Raw genomic sequence first — 22,946 nt, forward strand, 5'->3', positions numbered from 1 at the left:
AATTCTATCTTAGTATTTTTTTCAATTTACTATGGGTTTTCTTTGTATACCTCTGCGAAACTATTCATAGTTTCCCAAGAAAATGTGAAGACCCGGAAACTCCATTGTTCTTTCTTTACCTGCTTATTTAAACAGTAAGATTGGTGTGTTCCATGAATTTTTTTTTAATCTATTTTTTTCCACAGAAGCATTAATTACAAGTCCAAAGAAGTCCAGTTTTTAATGTCTATAACCAGGCACTTTCTTCATGCCTTTGGTTGCTTGCAGCTAACACAGATTTTCACTGTTGATAATAGAAGACTCTTCAAACCAGGAGTCATTAACAGCAGTCTCTTTTCCAGGAGACCAATAATTGGAAATCAAAAACACTTCTTCAATTTACAAAACAAACATTTACCTATCACAGAAAAAAATAAACGAAAAAACCAACAAAAACCAGAACTTCATGTAATACAAGTTTCAGGTCCCATTTATCAGGTGCACGTAAGTTCTAGGATATTTATTATTCCATGACTGCATATTGCCTACATTTGGGCACATACTCAGACTGAACTTTTCTTCCTACCAGAACATTCCCCGAACAGGGAAATGGGCAAACAGAAAAGTCAGGCTGCACTTCAGCACTAATCCCACTGACAATATGTACAAGAATTCAACAAGACTGGTTTCATGCAGGATTTTCCATAATCTTCAAATGCATCTCAATAAGCTGGAGAGGTACTTGTCCATCCCCAAAGTAAACCCTAATTCTTATTCCACTGTGCACAGCATGCTAACCCATTCTCTACCATAACTTTCCTTCTCCAAAAGACGTGAATTATTCAGTTCATTTTTAGGGCAGTTTCTCCCTACACCATCATCATGAGTGTTTAGAGAATACAAGGAACTTGGATTCTTGTGACTGCAGCCCAACAGCACCTCTCTGTAGTAATTTGCTTTCACCTAACAGATGGCAATGACCAAAACCCGGTTTAGCCAAGCACTTGAGCATTATATATTCAAAATCAGGAAACTAAAGGAGGATTAACTGCTTAACTAAAACTGCAACCATTCTTCTTGGAAAGAAAGTCAGGTCTTCCCTCCTTTGTAAAACTAAATTTTATGCCAGGATTCTACTGTCCATCACATCATCACATAGAGATTCCCCAGTTCTGTGCAGCTAATTGAAGTTCCAGAGGCAGCCTCAACAACGAAACCAAGAGCCACTGGGGTCTACATTTTAAGTTGCACCAGGGAGCATGGCAGAATACACAAGCATTCAGAACTCTGATCAGAGTCCCCATAAATCTCAAGTTATTCTTAGGTTAATAAATGTGCTTAGAAGGCAGCAGTGATCAAGTACATTACAAAGAAACTCTGCTTAGTAAAAGCATGTCATAGGGCACTAACATATAAGCACAGTGAGTGATTAGCTTTGTATGTATGGCATGGCTGGAAAGCTCAGAGTCACTTGGCAACTGCCCTCCTATTCACCAGCCCTACCATGTTCCAAATACAGGCTTCCTTTTCATGCTGGTAGCAGGAACAGCTGCAGGACACAGCACAAATGAACCAAAAGAGATGCTGTTTCTCTGCGCAGCACAGCAGACTGTGCATGGGACAGGCACACTTGCAGTAGGTGTTGGCTCATAGCAGACACCACAGAGATGCCCTACACAGTTCTTAAGTCTTAGTGATGACATTTTTTTGCTTTCGTAACCTTTAAGGCCAAAGACCCTGCCTGCATTTTTCCCTAACGAGTAAGGTCCTACAGGAGTCTGCAGCGTCTTTGTACCCACAAAAAATATTTAGCAGTAGGGGCTAAAAGAGAAATTACTAATGCCTGTGGGAAGCATAGGCGTTGTTCCATACACTTAAGAGGTGCGCTGGGCTTTTTATTCTGATGAGGATCTGTAGAACAAAACTTCGTTCGTCTGAGTGTTTTGTGAGTTCTGCTCCAGTGCTCCTGAAACAGCGACGTCCTGAGGAAAAGCAAAGCCAGAGCGCCACCTGCCGCTGCTTTTTAACAGGAAAACGGGGCTGGGGGCCAGCTTCTCCTCATCTTCCACTGTGCACTGAAGTACCCTTGGACTCACAGCCAGCTGAGCGGTATCAGGTGTATTGCAGGTGTATTTGGACACCAGCACTCTTTAAACCTGTTTCCGATATTCACCAGGAACTGGTTAAGGTTTTGCACTGAGCCTTTAGCAACTTCAGTTCAAATCTCAATCACAAAGAATTTCTTCCAGCTCTCAATATTCCAAAGCAAAGAGCTGGAAGATACAGAGAGAATTTATTGGGCAAGTACCACTATCTGATTTTCCTGTTCTTATATTCTTCCCTAGGAATCTGCTACTGGGCACTGACAAACAAAAATGTTGTACCCATTAGTACATAAAATCCACTGTCCATAAAATAAAGGTTTTCCTGTAACCACCTTAGCCTTGTAACAACACTAAATAAAACCCACCAAAACTACAGGTAAGCCTTTAAAAATGCTCTGATATCTCCCAAAAAAACCCACCAGCAAATTAGTAGTTAACAGCTAATAAACTGTTTGGATTTTTCCTTTATATGTTTAACAGATCAAGTAATATAAACTGTCAAACACACAGACAAGTATTTCATTCCCTCAAATGAAACAGAAACAAGCTAAATAAAATAGGTCTCTGAATGTTTCCACAGAAAGAAAGTCTCACAGATATTTTCAACCCTCTGCCTTGGGCCTTCTTCCTCAGACCACCTAGAAGTCTTTCTTTTCTCCAGTGAGGATGAACTTCTGAGTTAATTAACTAAGGATAACATACTTAACTTGAACAGTAAAGGTGAATCTACATTAACGGTTTACTGAGCAGCATCCCTTCTCCTAGGTATGAATGTGCTGAGTGTCTGTGCCTGGAGTTACAAGGAACACACTTTGGGCACACAGCCTGTGCACACACTGTGGTTTCTCTCCTGAACTAAGCAGAAAGCTTCACACTGAGATGCAATCCAGAGTACCAGGGTTACTGGGGACACAAAGTACAGTCTTTAAAGCAAGAATTCAGCAACTCTGAAATCCTGCTATTTGCAAACAACAGATTTGGAAATATTTATATGCTTTGTCCTTCCTCTATAGTTGAAGGAAATCCAAAGTGAGCAGGAAAGCAGGAAAGTAATAGGAGACCAGTCACAAGCTTACAGACCTTTCAACGGCCTTTCTACTTCCAAAGAGGACAACTTTAAGACTGTATTTAATCCATCAATGTAAGTGCTCTTATACCACCATTATATCTTCAGTTCAGGAGAACAGAACCAAGGGGAGCTATTGGAGGGTCACCACACCAATTCTTGTTGAGTTCAGTCACCAAAAGGACCAAAAATTTCATTGTAAGGTTGAATGGTCTGATAGCAATCTGCAAAAGTCACAAGGCCATCCCTGCAGAGTCCCACCCTACCAAATCAATGTTGCATGAAGTTAAAATTAAAATGAAGGCAATATTTGAAAAAAAGGGATAAAAGCTAAGCCTGCTAAACCCAGGAAAATCCATTTTTGTTACAGGGAAAAGAAGAATTTTGTCTGTGAGAAGAAAAACAAGGCTACTGAACTACTCAGCATGAAGTCTCTGAAGCTTGGAAGAGACCAGAGGACCCTCCTGAGAGATATTCAAAGGTGTTGGAAAAGGGAAACCACTCTGCCCAGTGAGAACATCCCAATATCCTGGAGTCTCCACATGGGCATTTTTGAAGCCAGAGAGATTTGATAATGCTAGAGCCCTGACTTTGTCTCAATACTGTACTGGTGAGAGACAGTTAATTCCAGTGGTTCATGACATCTGGAAGATTGCCTATCTACTGCTAGTAGTGAAAGCCTAGACTTAATCTTTAAGGGAAAGATCTCTGCCTGTGGGAATCCAGGGCATCCTTCTGGCTGCCCTGGAAGTTCTGGGATCCTGGCAGGGGGTCAGGAACCCCCCTGTACAGAGCCCCGAGAGACACTGTCTCTGATCTCTGTCCATGGAAAAGAGTTTTCAGTCTTACAGGATGAATTACAAGCTCTGAGTGTTTGATATAAGTAGTAATTAGTGTGGCACGTGTGCAAAAGTAAAATTTTAGGATTCTAGATAAGGGGCACAAAGGGGGCAAGGTGGAGGAAACTGGGCATGCCTTGTCCTTTTTTTTATTCTTCATGCCCTCCATGTTTGACTGTAGTGTTGACATTTTTCTATGTGTTTAGACTGGGGACACACTGTTCAACATGGGTGATAGGTATTGGCACATTATTGTAAATATAAGCACACGTAGTTTTTGGTATATAATGTTTGCAACATCCCACTGAGGGGCAGAGCCCCGCACACTGTCCTGCAAGACAGACCTGCTGCAGGTCAGAGAGAAACTATTATAGAAAAGAAAGAATAAACAACCTTGAAAATCAGTACAGACAAATTACAACTTCTTCTTTGGCAGCGGGGCTGAAAGACAGAGACTTTCTACAATCTCGGGATCATTTAAATATCACAGATTCCGACATCTGCCTGCATCTTTCTCCTAGCAACAGCTAATGACACAGGGAAGTTTGACTCTGTCAGGGATAAGGGATAAGGGTCGAGGAAGGCAGAGCAGCTACTTCCATATGATCACACATTTATTTGTTTTCATTAGGACAACAGTGAAACAGTTTCTCTCCCTGTCCCTCTGTGAATGTGTGTTACCCATACTCATGTAAATACAGCATCCAGCAACGTATTAGGAGAGCCTGGTTTTAAGCAAGGTAAATATAATTGGAAACCAGTGAAAACAGCAGTAACAAGGAAAGGATGCTGCAATGTACACTGCAAAAGGGTAAATGTTGCCATTCCTCATATTGCTATGTCTGGGGTCAAGCACACAGAGAAGCATTGTCCTTTAATTGATAATGAAGGCTCTAGAATAGATTTTTAGGGGTGCCCCAGGAGTTAGGTGTTACCGTATTTTGTCATTGTCTTTCCTCTGCTGTACTTTTTCTTTCTCATTTTGTATTTTCCAGTATGTCACCAAAAGGCACTGCAGGGGATAATTTTTTTTTTTTTCTTTTTTAAACAAATGACTATTACCTTACTTAATGGCAGTACTGCTTATTGTACAAGAAGGGCATGGAAAGACTGGACACAGAACATAAAAATGGGAGGATGGGGCTGGAGGAGACTATCTCTAGTTGTAGAATACTTTTCCAGGAAGGAAGTACAGGATATGGTTACTGGACACATATATATTTCTTGCTGAATTCCTTTATTTCATTAGAACAGAAGACAACAGAACAGAACATGGGCTTTTCAAATCTCAACCCCACAACTCTCAATTTGAAAGTGGTTACCTTTTGCACTGTAAAGGTCTTCAACATGCTCTATATACAACCACTGTCACTGGCTTCTCGGCCAATGGCAATTTTAAAAGTAAATATCATTTTATGTGTTTCACTGTCCAAACATCACACAATCCTCCAATTGCAAACAATAGGCATGCAACTAAGAATTCAAGAGTTAGGTCTGCAATTCTTCTGTCTGTATCTCTAAAAATTAGTCTTTGCCCAAAATATTCTCTGTGGTCTCCTTCTTGCATTCATCATTGTCCTGGAATTTGTGCAACTTGACTTTTCTCACAGGCTTTCCAGATATGCTGTGTGTTAGCTTCCTAAATGTTTCTGCTGATTTATCTCTTATACATTTCCTTTTTGAGTGCCTCAAAACGTCCATCTACAACTTAATTCCTTGTACAAGGATGACATCGCAGCTCCTAGGGGAGCTGCAAATCTCTGTCCCTACCACAGACACCTACAAAACTGGGAAATACTCATAAATCAATATCTCTGATGATGTAGATATTTTGAATCTCTGACACAGAAGGGTCATATAAAATCCATGTACAGAATAGTACCTAAAACCTCTGTCATAGTCTTCCCAACAGTGGACTTGTCAGCACTGGTGTGCTATTATGGGAGACAACTTTGAATTAAAATACATATATCACACATTGAACAGCAGTATGTGAACAATTCAAAACACCATCACCACAGCAACACCCCCATCCAGTCAGGAATACAGCTAGAGACATGTCCCACCAGTTACAAGGAATTAGCACTGTGGAATAACCTATGAATCTGTAAAACCTCCAACTACAAAAAAGCTGGAGGAGGATTAACTGAGCGCTTCTCAACTCTTCTGATGCAAGATGTTGCAGGTATGGAGCTTCCATACCTGTGCCAAAAATTTCAAAATGTGAATATTCTCAGGTCATATGCTTTTAGCTCACAGATATTAAGGAGCTGGTAGGAGCTGTGACAATATTGTCACATGTTAAATGGACAAATGTTTACACCTTTGCAATTATTGTTGCATTTGAAAGTATATAATTTTGAAAGTATATAACGTGTCAATTTCTATATCAAAAAAAATCTTAACGAAAGTCCTCAGATGGTCTGAGCCATTTGGACAAATTATATCAACAGAACTATGAACTGCTGAGGAGATGGAATAGACAAAACACCAGAAAACACAACCATGGACAGCTCCAAGATCAATAGATGGATGTGCTGGCTTTCTAGCTCTTGGCTGTCTCTTGCCAAATTACCACAATTTTTCCACACTTCATTCTTCTTTCATTGGAGAATGATGATAAGCAAGAAGCAGCAGGAGCCTCAAAGTACAAGATTTGTATCAAGTGTTCAGTCTCAGAGATGAAAAGGCTGAACAATGACATTTCATTGTTCAAAAATGTCTCTCTGCTGATCCTGCTCCTGCTGCTCCCTGCAGCTTGTACTTCCCCTACATGTTAAGAATGACAGGCAGGAGTGGCTGGGATGTGCCTTAACAACATGCCCTGAAGGAGAAAATACAATGCTGACATGAAGTCTGCAATCAGATCAGATACAGTCCTGTAAGTTGCTCTGCACATCCCAGATACTTCTATTCCTTCTTGCCCTTTTATTACAATAGCTGTACTGCAACTTAAATGCACTGCATTGTGTCGGGTGCAATGCAGTCACACATCAAAGAAATGCAGAGGTGCTTTATTTCCATACCATCCCATGGAATGAAATGAGGTGGTATTTCTGAAATGAAAAACAATCAATGCAGCAATTCTGTGAGAAGTACACTTCAGAATGAGTCAAAGAGACAATAAAGTATATAATTATGAAGAGGACTTGAGACTGCCAGGACTGATTTTTGCTTGCAACTACACTTGGCCTCTTCAACCCTGAAGGGACAAAGATCGCAACAGAAATAAAAATCTGGTTTCTTTGCCAGAATAGAGTAAGGCTTTGAAAGTTTTCTGAGGTCTTTGGTGGGATTAGTGGAATAATTTAACAGGAGGTCATGTTAGTAGGTAGAGAAAAAAAAAAGACATTTGTATTTCAGACTGTGTATACTGTCTGAGAAGAGTGGAGGAAGAAAAATAAGCACGAAGATGCCTGAAGCTAATTTGCAATGAGGAAAAAAAGCCCTGACAGAAAGTGGATGAAAAAGAGGGAATAGGGGAATAAGATTCTGGAAAAAAAAAAAAAAAAAAAACCACACAAAAGCATTTATTTCACTTCTAGGCTAAAGCAATATTGTTTAGTGAACACTATTAAAAATTTGTATTTTCTCATTTTAAGTCGTGGAATCAATCAGAATAATTCAGTTTGGAAGGGACCTTAAGAAGTCATTTTAACCTTCTGCTCAAAGCTAGACTCATTATGAGGGAAGACTATGTTGCTCAGGGTTTTATCCAACTGGGTCTAAAAATCCCAAAAAAAGAGGCATCCCACCTCTTTGAACACCTTTTCCACTCTTTGACTGTCCTCATGAGGAAAACTCTTTTCTTCTTATCCAGCCCAAACTTCTAGCTTCACTTTAGGTGCACTGCCCCTCATTCTCAAACCACACAACCAGGAGAGCTTGGCTCCATCTTTTTTACAAGTTCCTTAAAAGCACTGTCAGGCTGCTACTAGGTTTCCCCTGGAGACACCTCTTGCCAGGTCAAACAGGCCCAGTTCCCTCAGCCCCTCCACAGGACAAGTTCTTCAACTCCCTGAGTATTTTGACAGCTCTCTGCTGAATTTTCACCATTTACTTCTACTGTCCTTAAATTTGAAGTATCCAAAGGTAGATGCAAATATGTTCTAATGAATGCGGAATCCCTTAATCTCCTAGGTGTGCTGTTAATACAGCCCTAGAAGCTGCTGACAGCATTTGCTGCCAGGTCACACTGCTGGTTTATGTTCAGCTTTTTGCAACCCCCAGGCTCCCCAGGCTGTGCTCAGCAGTGCTGCTTCTCAGCCAGCTGGTCCCAGTCCATATCCCTGGGAAATGCAAAGTAAAGAGCAATACAGGTCAGACCTCTGGAGGTCATCCAGTCAAACTCATTCTCAAAAGCAGGGGTAACCTCAAGCTTAGATGAAGTGGCATCCATCAACTAAACCTGAAACTCACAAATACATTCATAAAGCAATCCAGTCAGTTTTAAATTCTATTTCTAAAGAAGTCTTTACAACACTGATTATTTTCCAATCACATCATGACCAATAAAGGCTGATACTATAAAAAGATAAAGAGAGAACAGCTGCAAAAAATAATGGAACCACTCAAAAATAATTATTTTGTAATGGCAAGGACAGGGAAAGTGAAGGATTTTAGTGAAACATGTATTAGAGTGAGTAACCAGACTCAGGCTCACTTCTGTTGCACTGGGAGCAAATGCAAATTTAAGGCAGCTTTTGAGCACAACTGTGAATATAAGGAAAATCTCCAGAGCAGATAAAAATGATGCCCTGGAAGTGACCACAGCAACAATAATTATCCAGATTCCTCTCCCAGGCTCAGCATGTTTTCATAGTGAAGCTGCTTATGCCTCCCAAAGCTTTGGAAAGACTATTGAAGACAGTCAGTACAACACAGGACTCCACAGGAGGAGGCTGTGAGACAGGCACGAGATGCAGAGGTGAGCAGTCCCTGTCCCAACAGCAGAAATCCACAGTGGGATGTTACAAAGCACAGAAATTGGGCTGTCAATACCTGTCACTAACCCCCACATGTATCTTTGCCTTGACTGATGAGGTGAGGGGCTGCCTCATTCACTCACTCATACACCTTCTCACATCATCTCCTGCAGAATCAGAGTTGCATTTTCCTCAGCAGGAAGTACAACAGGCACTTACTTCCATGTGGTTTCTAGTACTGCAAAATATGATCTGCTAACAAACGTGTGTAAGGGCTATGACTAGGAACATAATTTAGCATTTAAATCTGGGACACCCTATTGCGCATAGGCTTTTACCAGCCAGCTTGTTTTTTCAGCAACATAAATTTAAGATAAATGTCTGATTTTAGATCCTTTCCTATGTAAAGTAAATGAAGTTTTTCTGTTGTTTTAAGGGAAAAAAATTCCTTTTACCAACCAGGGTTTTTTTATCTTTCATCCAAACTGCTTGGATAATAGCGTAGTGCAGAAGAAAATTATATAGGAATCAACAGAAAACTGAGAGTGAGTTTTAGAAACTACTTAAGTTACTTATAATAATGAAAACAGAAATATTTCTATATTATTATTATTGGTACTACATACTTTTGGTTAGTAGAACATTCTAAAAATTAGGCTCTAATTGTAGCATACTGGTTCTGCAAAGGAGCTATAAAAGGACAAATACACAATTTTTTCCCTATAAAAGAGTAATGTATCTGTTCACTGCCTTTCAAGTATCTTCTGTTCACATTTCATTCTCTGCTAAAAATAAACGAAAGAGAACATGTATCACACAAAGGATCTGACAATACTTATGTATCTGCTACCATCTGCTGACAAACAGCATTATTTACTTTATCCTAGTCAGTCTTAAAGAAACAACTCCTATTTCCCTATAGGAAAGTTTCCACTGATGCTACAGTGGCTGACAGTAACAGCTACATGAATTTTTAACTCAGCACACTGTAGCCATAGTAAGCCAATCATTTCTTATCCACCCATTTTGTCCGCTTCACAGATTCACCACCAACCAACATATTCCACTCATATAGTTAGTGTCTGCATCCTGAATTCATTGAAGCCCTTCAGCTATTGCAGACAGTTTCTGAAGTCAATTACTGAGCAATTACATACAACTTATTCCTCATTTACAAGACACAAAAATTTATTATTAGCTGTAAGACTTTCCAAACAAGTCACAGAATGGGTCAGTTTGGAAGGGACCACAGTAGGGCATCTAGTCCAACCGGCCCTGTCAAGCAGGGTCATCCTACAGCACATTGCACAGGATTGTGTCCAGATGGTTCTTGAATATCCCCAGGGGTGGAGACTCCACAGCCTCTCAGGCCAATCTGTTCCAGTGCTCAGTCACCTGCACACTGAAGTTCTTCCTCATGTTCAGGTGGAATTTCCTGTGCATCAGTTTCTGCCCATTGCATCTTGTCCTATTGCTGGGCACCACTGAGCAGAGCCTGGCATCTCCCTTCAGATACTGACAGACATTGATGAGGTCCCCCCTCATCTCCTGTGGAGGCTGAACAGGCCCAGCTCCCTCAGCATGTCCTCATAAGAGAGATGTTCCACTCCCTTAATCATCTTTGTAGCCCTCCACTGGACCTGCCCCAGGTGCTCCACGTCCCTCTTGTCCTCAGGAGTCCAGAACTGGACAAAGCACTCCAGATGTGCCTCACCAGGGCTGAGTAGAAGGACAGGATCACCTCCTGTGACCTGCTGGCAAAGCTCTTCCCAATGCACCCACGATACCTTTGGCCTTCTTCACCCCAAGGACACACTGCTGGTTCTTGAGCAGCTTGTTGTCCACCAGGACCCCCAGCTCTCCATGGAGCTGCTTCCCAGCAGATAATACCCCAGCCTGTACAGGTCCATGGGGTTATTCCAGTGATTGTTTTCCAATCCAATCCACAATGTGGGATAAAAATATTTTTTCTCCCCTAGTCTTAGACAATTTAAAGGCAATAATGGTAGTAGAAATCTATCACCTTACGTAATTTTACAACTTTTCCAGTGAAAGCCTTGATTAGTCTCCAGATATTACTTTTGTTGAGAAAAAGACTAACAAAACCTAAAGCAAAAAAACCCTGAAAATAGTAATAAAAAAATTCATAGGTTTCAGTTATCTCGTATTAAATACCAGAAGTCTGACAGTGAAGACAGACCAGGTCACACTGATGACCCACATTTGACTATATGGTAAACTAAATTAAAAGAGTATCTGTAACATTTACTTATACATGCACCTCAAAACATTTGGAAAAAAAAAGTCAAAGCTTCACATCTATTAAACTAAAATGTCAGAAAAAATAATGAAAGCAGAATGTAGAGCTATATATTAAATAGTGTTTGTTCGACAGATCTAATCCTTTAGCTTAGATTTGGCTTCGTTGTTAGGAATGTTTGCTTGAAATGCTCTTTAAGTGGTCTTAAGTCTTAAGAACTTTAGGTTCTTCCAGACCTAAATGCATTTAGCAAATGGAATTATAAATTAGAGGTTTAGCCTGTGTCGTGTTCTCTTTTTACATTGTAGTATTTTAATTTTTTTTTCAACTTCCGAAGTTAAAAAGTGTGACCTTGAGCTCGGCTGTAGTGGCGAGAACAGGAGGGGGCCCCGCTGCGCCTCGAGGTGCGCGGGGGTCACGGTGGACATTACTTGGAGAGAATGTTTTTCATTTGACTTAAGCTCCTGCCTGGAGAGCTGAACTGTGTTTGTTTTTAAAGAACTCCCAGCTGAGCTTAAAGCTCTTTTTTCCTTGCACTGCCATCGCTAAAGCCAACCCTGGTGCTGCTGAGACCAAAAGCTACCACCAGTGCTGGGCCACCGACCCAAATCGCCGAATGCCGCGGGACCCCACAGAGCGGATGGTGCCACTGGTGGCCTCCCGACGACAAACGCTCAAAACGCGACTAGAGGCACTGTCAGAAGGATGAACCACCGGGCCGTGCGGAGCCACCTCAGCCCGTGCTCCGAACCGCGGGACCATCTGAGGTCCCTTTGCCTCGGGGAAGGAGGAGCCGCGCCGGGCCCCGCCGCCCCCTTCCCGCCACCGCCCCGCAGGGGAAGCGGCGGCTGCCCGAGTCTCGCGAGAACCGGCGCTGCCGCCGCCGCCGCCATGGAGCCGCCGGTGCGCGGACCGCCGGGGCTGTCGGCCGTGCTGGCGGTGAGGGGGAGCGGGGCCGCCCGGCGGAGCGGGGCCGTCCGGCGGGGAGGGGGGAGGCCCTCGCTGGGGGCGCGCTCCTTGCCGAGCCTGGTGCGGGAGCCTGCGGGGCGCGGTCCGTGACCGACACCGGCCGTGTTCGGTCGCGGTGGCCGCTCGGTGACGCCCCTTTTCCCGCCGCTGCCTGACCCGCTTTACCTCTGCCCGCAGAGCACGGACTGGTCGGAGCCGTGGCTGCTGGGGCTGGCGGCTTTCCACCTGCTCTGCTTCCTCCTGACGTGCGCGTCCCTGCAGCACCGCCGGGTGCAGGTCGGGCACTTCCTCTGCATGGGTGAGTGCACGGGCACACCGTGCGCTGCCGGGCACCAGAGCAGTGCCTGCAACTTCGTATTTCTCCGCTAGCAGTGCATGTGTCTGTCGAGGATAACCTGTTGTGGACCTACTATGACCTAAAATTATGTATTTGTTTCGTTTCCAAGAAAATCTGTGAAGTAGTGACTTAAAACTCTGGCCTTAGTGAGGAAGTGGGATGGGTAAGGTTACATTAAGGTTACGTGGTCATTGTCCTGTGCGTCGCAGCTTCCCAATGAAGTGTTGCTGTGCTGGAGAAACAGAAAAGAAATCGACTGAGAGCCAGCAGTTGCTTTGTACTCTGCCTTGTTCTAATGGTGCATTTCAGTGAATACGGTCAGCTTTAGTTTCTGAAGCAAGTTCACTGTCTGCCCTGCTGACAGCCGTGATGATGGCACGAGGAAGAGCGAGACTGGCTTGCACATTGCAGTAACAGCTTGTGTTATCTCGGGGTTTATCAGCCTGAGAGTCCACAGTGACCTTGCCAAGCAGTCATGGCTGGCTGGCAGAACACGTACTAGCTTTGGTTTAAGACCACATGGATTTGGATTAGATGATGTATTATGAGCAGTTTATTTTTAAAGAAATGCTGACTCTAATATTTTTCTTTCATTTATAGTGGGCTTAGTGTACTGCGCTGAATATATCAATGAATTAGCAGCCATGAATTGGAGGTAAATGTTTTCACTTTCATTTTTTGAATAAAACTATACAGTACAACGTAGTTATCACATACTTATAAGAAATAATAATGATAGCATGCATTTATTGTACTGCTTGTATGGATGCTTGTAAACTAACTTGTCAAAGAACTGAGAGAAAAGCAGAGTGCTGTGGTTAAGGGGAAAAGAATGTCAACTGTGGTGGGTTTTTTGGGGTTTTTTGGTGGGTTTTATTTGTTTGTTTGTTTGGAGATTTTTTTGGGTTTTTTTTTTGTATTAATGTTTAATAGCTAAAGAACCACGTCTCAAAAATACCACTGCTGCTTTATATACTTAATTCTGTGTGCAACAAGCATTAACATTTGCCTGTTTTACTAAACGTGTATACCAGAATTAAACTGATGGTTTATTTTGATATTTTGAGCATTGAATTAATCTTTCCCTGATATCACTGAAAGTTACGTGTTTAACACCACTTCATGCTGGCATCTAATTATAGTCATTATGTTTCACTTCAGGCATACATGACCTAATTAAAGCTTTGCTACATTTATTATTTTTGTTATCTTTTCTAATATAAGTAAGCAAAATACCTAAAAAGTAATTTCAGATGCTTCAGAATAAGCATGATTTGTGATGCACTCTTGTAGTCAGTCATGTTAGTTAGCTTTTATGCAGTAAAAGTGTAAAGAAGAGAAAGACTGATATTATTAGTCATAACTGAAGAAGTATCAACTGCCTCTTTTTTTCTGACTTAATACAGTAGAATGCTGGCCTATGCTTGGTGATCCCAAGATGTGGGATGATGTGTACAGTGTCCATGTGGAATAGTTGCTGGGAAAGTTGAATGTGTGAACTACACTAAATAAAGCTTTGTCTTTCATTTTCTTTTTATTTCTTTCAGGCTCTTTTCTAAATACCAATACTTCGATTCAAGAGGAATGTTTATTTCACTCGTATTTTCAGCACCACTGCTGGTGAATACTATTATAATTGTGGTATGTATGCATTCATTCATATAGGTGCTTTCATTAAATGAGTAAGTAAAGGTATATGGTATAATAAAGGTATAATAATTTACTTACTTTTCAGGTCACCTGGGTTTACAGAACTTTGAATGTAATGACTGAACTAAAGATGCTACAGCAGAGAAGGAAAGTAGAAAAAGAGAAAAAGAAGTGAAAGCGCCAAACAGTATTTTTCTTTCTTCAGTTGTAATAATGCCTGTCTGGGTAATTCGTCCTTCTGTATGGGTATGCAGGAACAGAAGCATTTTTGTGTCCGATGTCAAGAGCACTTTGTAATCGTGGCTGTGGACATTGAGGTGAAAGCAGGTATCTACAGTACATTTGAATTGGCTGTGAAATGATGAAATCAGTCTTAACAGGTCTTTGTGCCCTTCAGTGTATGATTGTTTTCCTCCATGACCAAGGCTGTTAGTATTGATGAGACACAATCTTCCAGTTTCCATCTGCCTGTGTATTTTTTTACTGTCTTTATTCTGTGCTTATCAAGTATCAGTTATTCTGCTGCTTAAGCCAATTGGAACTGTGTTGTGAATTACAGTACAGGAGAGATTTTGTTCAGAATAACTCAGGAATCCATGCTTCTATGAAGCACTTCAGCAATTCTTTATAAGTCATGTTTCATACTTCCTATGTGTACTGTGTGCCAGTGGCATTTTATAAATAAAACTATCCACTCACTGTATCTTAAATTGAGTTAATTTGTGTTCATTTTTAATCAGACTTTCCCCTCTTTTTTTTCCATAAAAATTCCCAGTTTGGCAAATTCCCCAGTTTAATTTGTGTAAATAATTCAGAATGATCTCTGCATTTCTTTCAATTTATACTTCATGTTTTTAAGGCTACTAGATAAAACCATTTTTATAAAACTGGATGAAAATTTGATCGTTTTATGCTTCTTTGTAGAACAGAAAGGTAGAGAAGAAACTTAGTAATGTTATATACAGTTTTGTTCCCTTTTTAATGTTTTTTTAAATAAATAACTAAAAATTAAAAATAGGTAAAAATAAAGAAGGCTTTAGTTTCACTTCAAGTAGCCTGTTTTCATTGAATTAAGGTAATTTGAGAAGGGGTGTGGACACAATGGAGACTGTCCATATTTAGTAAAAGTTCTATCTTTGTGTGGAGATGTACAGTTCTGTCTAAAATAGGTGTCATTTAAGATAGGAAAGATGATCTACAAAACTGATCTTGCACTAATGTGAAAAACATTTAGGTACAGAATTGCAGAACACTAGTAAGTTTATAAGCTAAGGAAGTATTTATGAAACTAATTTTAATTACTTGAATAGTCTTCACAAGAGTGGAGACAGGGACTTGAGGAAGAGAGCAGCTGGATGTCATACAGAGTTTGCAAGTCTCCTAAACAGGGAGAAAGTGATACTTCTGCTGAAAGGGCAGTGAAGTGTTAGTGTTTGATCCATTTCTTTACCTTTCCCATGCCTCTTTACCCATTCATTGCTCCATCCAGAGCTACTGGCAGCTAGACTGTTTTATTTTAGCAAACTAAATAGATGGAGATTTGTGTGTTGTCCCATTCTGACCATACTGCTGTGACTCTTGGTGCAGTGTTGGGTGGTGTCAACTGTACAGAGAAATCTCAAGTGGTCTTGTAGATAATGTGTGCTTTTTGGGAGGGAGTGAAGAGAGTCTGTCCAAATGACTGCCAGCTGGGCTATGGCAGCTGTCACCAGGACCAAAGAACAGACCTTTTAGATTTCATATACACAGAATGTTGTCCTCCCAGGCTGGTTTATAGAAGCTCAGCCTTGCTTCTACAATTTGATGGGGTGAGTTGCAATTTTCACACATGGCCCTAAGCATGACCACTCAAATGTTGTACTCCTGACTTTGCCGTTGATAACTGTTCTGCAAAAAATCAGCGCACAATTGTTTTAGTATCACACACTTGAAGCTGTAATACTTCGTATGGAGATAACACCTGTTATCAAGTAACCTTTGTTTCACAGTGTGAAGTGTGTGAATTTGATCACAGTAAGTGAGGAGGTTCAGAGCAGCTGAGCAACAAGTCTTGCAGTGGAAAACAGTGCACCTTATTTAGTACATCCAAGGCAAATTTTCTCTAAATAGTTTGCTGTTTTGCCTATCTTGTGTGTGATGTTGGTAAAAAGGTGGATAATACTTGGTTTTAAAAGCATGATGGCATTTTTTTGTGTTCTATAAGTATTGCTGTATGAAAGTATAAACAGCTCCAAATTCAAAAATTGTATCAGTATTCTTTTGAAGGATGAGCATCTCAAAATTTTCAGTTTAAAACCTTCCCTGACTCCCGGAACTACAATAAGTAAATCTTACAGGTGAGATAAATTTTCACAAACACAAAAATGCGGTTTCCATGTATCACAAAAACACATGGGTTGATGGGGACCTTGAAGATCATCTAGCTCTGACTCACCGGCCATGGTCAGGAATTCCACCCACTAGACTGGGTGGCTAAAGACCTAATTCTACCTGGCCTTGAGCACTGCCAGGGTGTGGCATCCACAGCATCTCTGGGCACTCAGGGCCTTGCCATTTTGGGAGTGAAGACTTCTAACAACTAATCTGAACCTGCCCTCTTTTAGTTGAAAGCTGGTCCCCTTTGTTCTATCACTACATGTCCTCATAGATAGCTGCTCTCCCTCTTTTTTGTAACCACCCTTTAAATACTGAAAAGCTGCAACTAGGTCTCCTTGGAGTTTTCTCCAGACTGAACATCTCTGGATGACACTCCTTCCTCCTTTGTGTCACCTTTACTGCTTAGCTTTGTGTCATCTGCAAACTTGCTGACGTTGCACTGGATCTCATTGTGTTATTGTTAAAGGCATTAAAGGGCACCAGTGCCAAGACTAGGGCTCTGGGGGACACCACTTCTCACTGGCCTCCACGTGGATGCAAGCAATTGACTACAGTCCTCTGCCTGTGTCCATCCAGCCAGTTTCTTATCCACAGAACAGTCCATACTTCAAATCCATGTCTCTCCAGTTCGGTGATGATGGTATGTGGGACAGATCACAAGCCCTGCAGAAGTCTATGTAGATGACATCTGTCAGTCTTCCCCTATTGATTGTTGCAGTCATTCCATCATAAAAGGCCGCTGGGTGGGTCAGACAGGATTTGCCCTTAGTGAAGACTTTCTGGCTGTCTTGGATGACTTGCTTGTCTTGCATGGGCACGTGTGTTTGTCAGAAAAATATTCCCATTTAGTACATTTCAGAAAGACACAAATTTATCTGTGATCTCTAGCTAAACTTGCCTAAGAAACACTAAGTTTAAGGTGAAGTTGTTTGTTGATTTGCTTTGTGGTTTTTTTTTTTAAGTAGATATCATAAACCATAGGAGAAACCATCAGTAAGTGAAGCATGACTTCTTTTCATCCTGAGTCTGGATTTATGATGTGGCACATAATGTTATTGTACATAACATTAAGCATGGGCCTACTTGCTGACAAACCAAAATAATTAGATCATGAATTTAGAGGCTGTTCTGCTTGCTTAGAATTTGTATGTATAAGTGAAGGAGAGCCAAATGTTTAAGACTGGTGGAATACCTTTGCTTTTAATTGGGAAACCTGAATTTAGGTTGCTTGTGAAAGAGCCAGTTTATTTCCTTTTCAAACATACATACAGAAAACCAGTAGCTGATCAACTGGATCCTTTGGAGAGTGAGACAACACAGAGGTGATTTGTTACTGGTCTATGTAGCTAGAAGGCAGTGACTCAAATCTTCAGCCTACCTTAATGTGTCTTTCCATGACAGTGCACAGAAAAACATTACAAGGGGAAAGGATTATTAACCTGGCAACTGTATCATAGTAGAAGGTAGTTTTGTTGCATTGTGAAATAATGATAGTCTGTGAAAAGACAGATTGTCAGAAATTAATTAGCAAACTTGCTGAAGTTTGAGGTTGGCCTTGTTTCCTATGAAAAAGTAGTAACTGAGATGAGTTTCCAAAAATGAGAACCTAGAATTCTCTCTTTTTCCATATCCACTGAAATGTCATATTCTTAATGTGGGATGTATTTTATCCTCATTTTGGTCCAATGAATCTCATGAGTATAGATAAAATGGAACAGATTCAAAAAGGGATTTTAAATGTCTCTTCCTCAGCAGTATTTCCTAGCTTAGTAGATACACTGATCTCCATCTCCAATAAAAAACCCAACTATCTCCAAAAGGCACCGGACACTGAACTGAGGTCTTCTACGTCCTTGAGTGTATTCTCAAAGAATATCCTTGAGTGTATAAAGAAATAACTTTGAAGTACAATCTTAGTGCTTTTCAACAGCTGGGTCTTGAAAGGAGGGATCTACTCTAGGAAAGCTGTGTTTGAATTAGATGGTGATCTGCTGTGGCTGTGAATCCTAAATGGAGCAAGAGTTTACAAAGAATTATTTTGTGGGTGTTGAGAATCATAAGCTCAGATCTTGAGCTCCATTTTTATGGGAACTGAGATTTTCAGGAAAAAGCGGAGTAGTGGTTATTTGAACAAGATCGAATACAGCTGTAGTGTAGGAAATGTTCTATTTCTTCAAATACAGCTAAACATTTTTGCGTACTTTTATTGTAAGCTTGATTAAACATTCTGAATGCAATCCTTTAGGATGTGCTCTAGGGTGACCCTTCTTGAGCAAGGAGGTTGGCCCAGGTGACTGTGGTCCCTTCCAATGTGACCCATTCTGTGATTCTTCAGTGAATTTTTCACTTCTGGTGAACACACCATTTTTATAATCAAGATATCAAGGTATGGGTTTGTTTTTTTTTTTTTTTTTTTGTTGTTTTGTTTAGGGAACAGAAACACTGTGTATATTTCTCTACTGAAAATATTTTAAAATATTTTAAAATACGTTTGCAACATTTTTAACGTCTTTCAGCTAAATAAAAGCATTGATGTTCTTCTGTCCATCGCGGGAAGAGATCACTGCAGGTAACCAAACTCACCACTGGATGTCACTGTCTCACACGCAAAAGCTGACTCAAAGCTTTCCTTTCGAAAGGGTTCTGTAGCGCTTTCCACCATGGCTTCATCAATACTGCAGCATTTCGGAATGACCAGGAAACCTTGGACTGTCGCCTCTGAAAACATAAACTGTTACCTGAGTTCCAAGATACATCTTGAGCCACTTTCAGGTATTTCTTGAAACTCTTGCTTTTTACATTTAAAAGGAGCAGTGATGAGGTGTATCTGCATTTCCAGAGACAGGAAGTATATATGTGCTTTAAAATTTCTTAATGCATCAAGGGAATAAATACCCTTTTCGATCTCACCTACTTTCATGAGGAGGATCCTGTCTTCAACCAATTAAAAAGTAATATAACAACGAAAAATAATTACATTATCGTGTGACCAGTATGCAGGAAAGTTTCCTGAAGCGGTCCTCTATTTCTTTGTGATTTACCTTTGCTTAATGCAGTATTACCATGTCTGTCCTTGTTACATAACAGCTGGCAGTCATAGTCATGACTGAGGTTCTCAGAAGTCACTTCAGACTTTCTCCACCACCTGGCAAACAGTGCTTTGGAGTGTTCAGAGGTTTTGTGGCTTCATTTGAGAAAGTCTGTGTGCAGTATTCTCCACTTGATGTTCTCCTTTGTGTACCAGCTTTTGAGCCTGGTGTTTTTTACCTTTGCTATTCATCCAAGTTCTGTTCTCCACACACCACCTGTTGAAGAATATAGACTTACAGTTTAAATGGACTTTGTCCCACTTCCTCACAGCATTCACATTCATATAACAACAAAAAATTAGGCAATTATAATGCAATATACTTTAGAAATACCAGCCTCATAAATCAAACCTGATGTGTTTTTTGCACCTCTGTTTAATAATCTTACCTTCCTCTAAATAGTTCCTCCAAACTGTGGCCATACTTACACCACCGTTTTGCTGTAATATCAGAACAGTGTTGTACTGAATGGAAGATGTCTCAGGGGACTCCAAAGGAAGGCCTCTATATTTCCTATATTTGATTTTATTTTTTCATATAAATTAGAACTGTAGGAATATTTCTCATATAGTTTCAGAGGCATAAAGAAGCCAGGAAAGGAGTTCTTGCACTGTTACAAGCACTAATTTTAAGTGGTCCCACTGAAATCATGATCCTGTTTTCTTTGGCACTGTCTGAAGTTAGAACCGATTGAAACTAACAGGACAGGATCAAATATATTGCCTCTTTAATCTCCAAACGTTCTCATAATTAACAAGGCATTCAGCAGAACTGATTGAAACAAGGCGCATGCCTTAAAATGGACAAGTTCCAAGTGTCATTTGCAATAGACTTGTTGATCTAGCTTTGAATCAAAGAAATGCAGTCTTGTGTACCTTTCTTCCCTTCTGTTCCACCAAGAAGAGTTTGCATAGTGACCCAGGGGGAGGCAGAATGACATTCAGCTGGACAAAGAGGCACCTAGGGTAGGACCCGTCGCTGAAATCACACTCATCTGTCAGTGTTACAGCTGTGTAATAAACACACCTGAGTAGTTTCAATCAGCAGAGGAGGATGTGGGGTTTTTTGTATAATCAGAACAAATACACCGTGATCTTAAAGAACACTTAGCTTGGGAGGGTTTTAATATGGTAGGACCTACAAGACATGAACCATTTAGGTCTATAACTGTAGGAGTAATGTCTCTAATAAAATGCTCATCACCTTGATTTAGGGATTAGTGAGAGTAAACAGCTTCCTCTAGCCATCCTGGAGAGAATGTGATTTGTAATGCCTGCCCTCAAGCAAAAGAAGCACAAAAAGCAGGAAGCTGATGTACTAAAAAAATAACGTGGAAGCTTTTGGCTCTTTACTGCAAAGTATTTTTTAGCAAAATACAGGGAACTGTAAGATTTTAGTTGTTTAAATACATTCGATCCACAGCAGTGTTGAAAAATGGGCTTAGAGACAGATTTAATGGTTTTACTTAAGAGTGTTGAAATTGTATGTTAATTGATAGAGCTTTTGGAAGTAATCACAAGTTGGTTTTTTAAGTCACAGAACACAAACAAAACAGTTCAGTTTTATCTTTTTTGTTTTTTCAATGTCCCTAAGTCCAAAACTCAACAATTAATTCTAGAGTAATTACCACAAAGTGAGATACAATATCCATCTGATTAAAAAGAACCAACTTATAAGAAAGGCTTATGAGACTGATTTCCTTCTAGCAAATTACTTTGTTGATTTTTGCCATCAAAAATTCAAATACATTAGTAAATAGTCTATGTTATACAAGTTTTCTTCTTCCTCAGTGTTGTAGGAAGAACAAATGTAAAATGCAAAATTAACTGACTGGATGTAAGCAGAAAATGGCAATTATAATGGTATGTGACTCCATGTAATTCTCTTTGAAGAAGAAGTAAAAATATTTCAAAATATTATTTAATAGAGGTCTTTCAGAAACTGATTTGTCAGTAACTTTGATACTTACAAAAATAACTTGAAAATTTACAGAAAACAGTTTATACATGAGCTGTGGTTCCCTAAACCATTAACTTGCACAAAGTTTTTAAAAAGTTTGGCAAGTTTTAATTTGAATGAAATATACTGAAGATACTAAATTATTAATTTATGTCAAAAGAAAAATTAATTTCTTCTCCAAGCTCTGAAGAAACTCACAGAATGGTAGATTATCTGAGTTGGAAGAGACCCACAAGGATCATCAAGTCCATTGGAATTTTGTAGAATTATAGAATGTTTGGATTGGAAGAGTCTTTGAACCTAATTCCAACCCCACTGCCATGGGCAGGGATGCTACTCACTAGACTGGGTTACTCAGAGCACCACCCAACCTGGCCTTGGAAACTTCCAGGGGTGGGACATCCACACCTTCTCTGGAAAAGCTGTTCCAGTGTCTTACCATGCCCAAAGTGGAGAATTTCTTCCTAATGTCTAATGTAAACCTACTCTCTTTCCATTTGAAGTCATTCCACCTTGTCCTGTCACTACACACTCTTGTCAAAAGTCTTTCTCCAGGTCTCTTGAAGGTCCCCTCTAGGTACTGGAAGGTGCTCCAAGGTCTCACCAGAATCTTCTCTTCTCCAGGCTGAACAACCACAAGTCTCAGGCTGTTTTCAGTTTATGACTGCAAGACTTTAGTGTTAATAGAAATCCAAAAAGACACACAGTCTTATGTGGAGTGAAATACATTGGAGTCTTTCAGATTGTTTTATGTGGTATGAATTTCAAATCATATCAATGTATTTATAATGTGAAATTAAGCAAAATCAACGCACTTAAGGACAACTTGTCATGGTTCTATCATGGTCAGGAAATATAAATGCCAAGTAAGATAAAATTACGGGGGGGGGGGAAAGGATATTATTATAATTATGTTTTTTGACTGTCTGCTTCTTTAATTCTCATGTATGTTAAGATATATCAATATTTACAAATTCCAGCCTGCTACAGCTCAGAAATGTTGCCAAAAATCAGACCTTGTCCTCTCTAATAAAAGCAACCTTCTTTTAGAAGTGGAATTTTCACACAAAATCTTGAATGAAAAAGCTGAAAGTATGCTAATTGCATTAGATTTATTATTCTTTTATTATTATTACTAATATTTATTTTACCTAGCAAATCATAGGTTAAAATATCAAAATATCATACTCAATTAAACAACACCAAAGCCTTCTGACTTTCTTGTATGTATGCTCATTAGGCAGAGACATATTAATTCAATTCCAATTTGCAACAATCATTGTCATTCAATACCATTAACTTTGATCCTTACTGTAGAAGATACCCTTTTAGAGTGGTCATCTGATTTAAATTTAACCCAGTAATGTGATGTACTATAGCCGCATTAAATCA

General features: G+C 40.1%; 1 protein-coding gene across 1 annotated transcript; it reads left to right on the plus strand.

The window, feature by feature from the left end:
* Positions 1–11,864: 11,864 nt before the first annotated feature.
* TMEM18 (transmembrane protein 18) lies at positions 11,865–14,840 on the plus strand. Its single transcript, XM_068183560.1, has 5 exons — positions 11,865–12,113; positions 12,321–12,441; positions 13,081–13,135; positions 14,028–14,121; positions 14,216–14,840. Exons 1-5 carry the CDS (start codon positions 11,880–11,882, stop codon positions 14,303–14,305), a joined length of 594 nt encoding a protein of 197 aa, XP_068039661.1. The 5' UTR covers positions 11,865–11,879; the 3' UTR covers positions 14,306–14,840.
* Positions 14,841–22,946: the final 8,106 nt, after the last annotated feature.

This window comes from Anomalospiza imberbis, chromosome 3 (assembly GCF_031753505.1).
Source record: "Anomalospiza imberbis isolate Cuckoo-Finch-1a 21T00152 chromosome 3, ASM3175350v1, whole genome shotgun sequence".
Classification (NCBI taxonomy): domain Eukaryota; kingdom Metazoa; phylum Chordata; class Aves; order Passeriformes; family Viduidae; genus Anomalospiza; species Anomalospiza imberbis.

What these genes read in the sequence shown, in the direction of transcription:
- TMEM18 (XM_068183560.1), top strand. Translation starts at nt 11,880, where the DNA reads ATGAACCACCGGGCCGTGCGGAGCCACCTCAGCCCGTGCTCCGAACCG. An exon ending in GGCTGTCGGCCGTGCTGGCG is followed by an intron (nt 12,114 to 12,320) that starts GTGAGGGGGAGC and finishes CTCTGCCCGCAG; the next exon opens with AGCACGGACTGGTCGGAGCC. An exon ending in TGAATACTATTATAATTGTG is followed by an intron (nt 14,122 to 14,215) that starts GTATGTATGCAT and finishes CTTACTTTTCAG; the next exon opens with GTCACCTGGGTTTACAGAAC.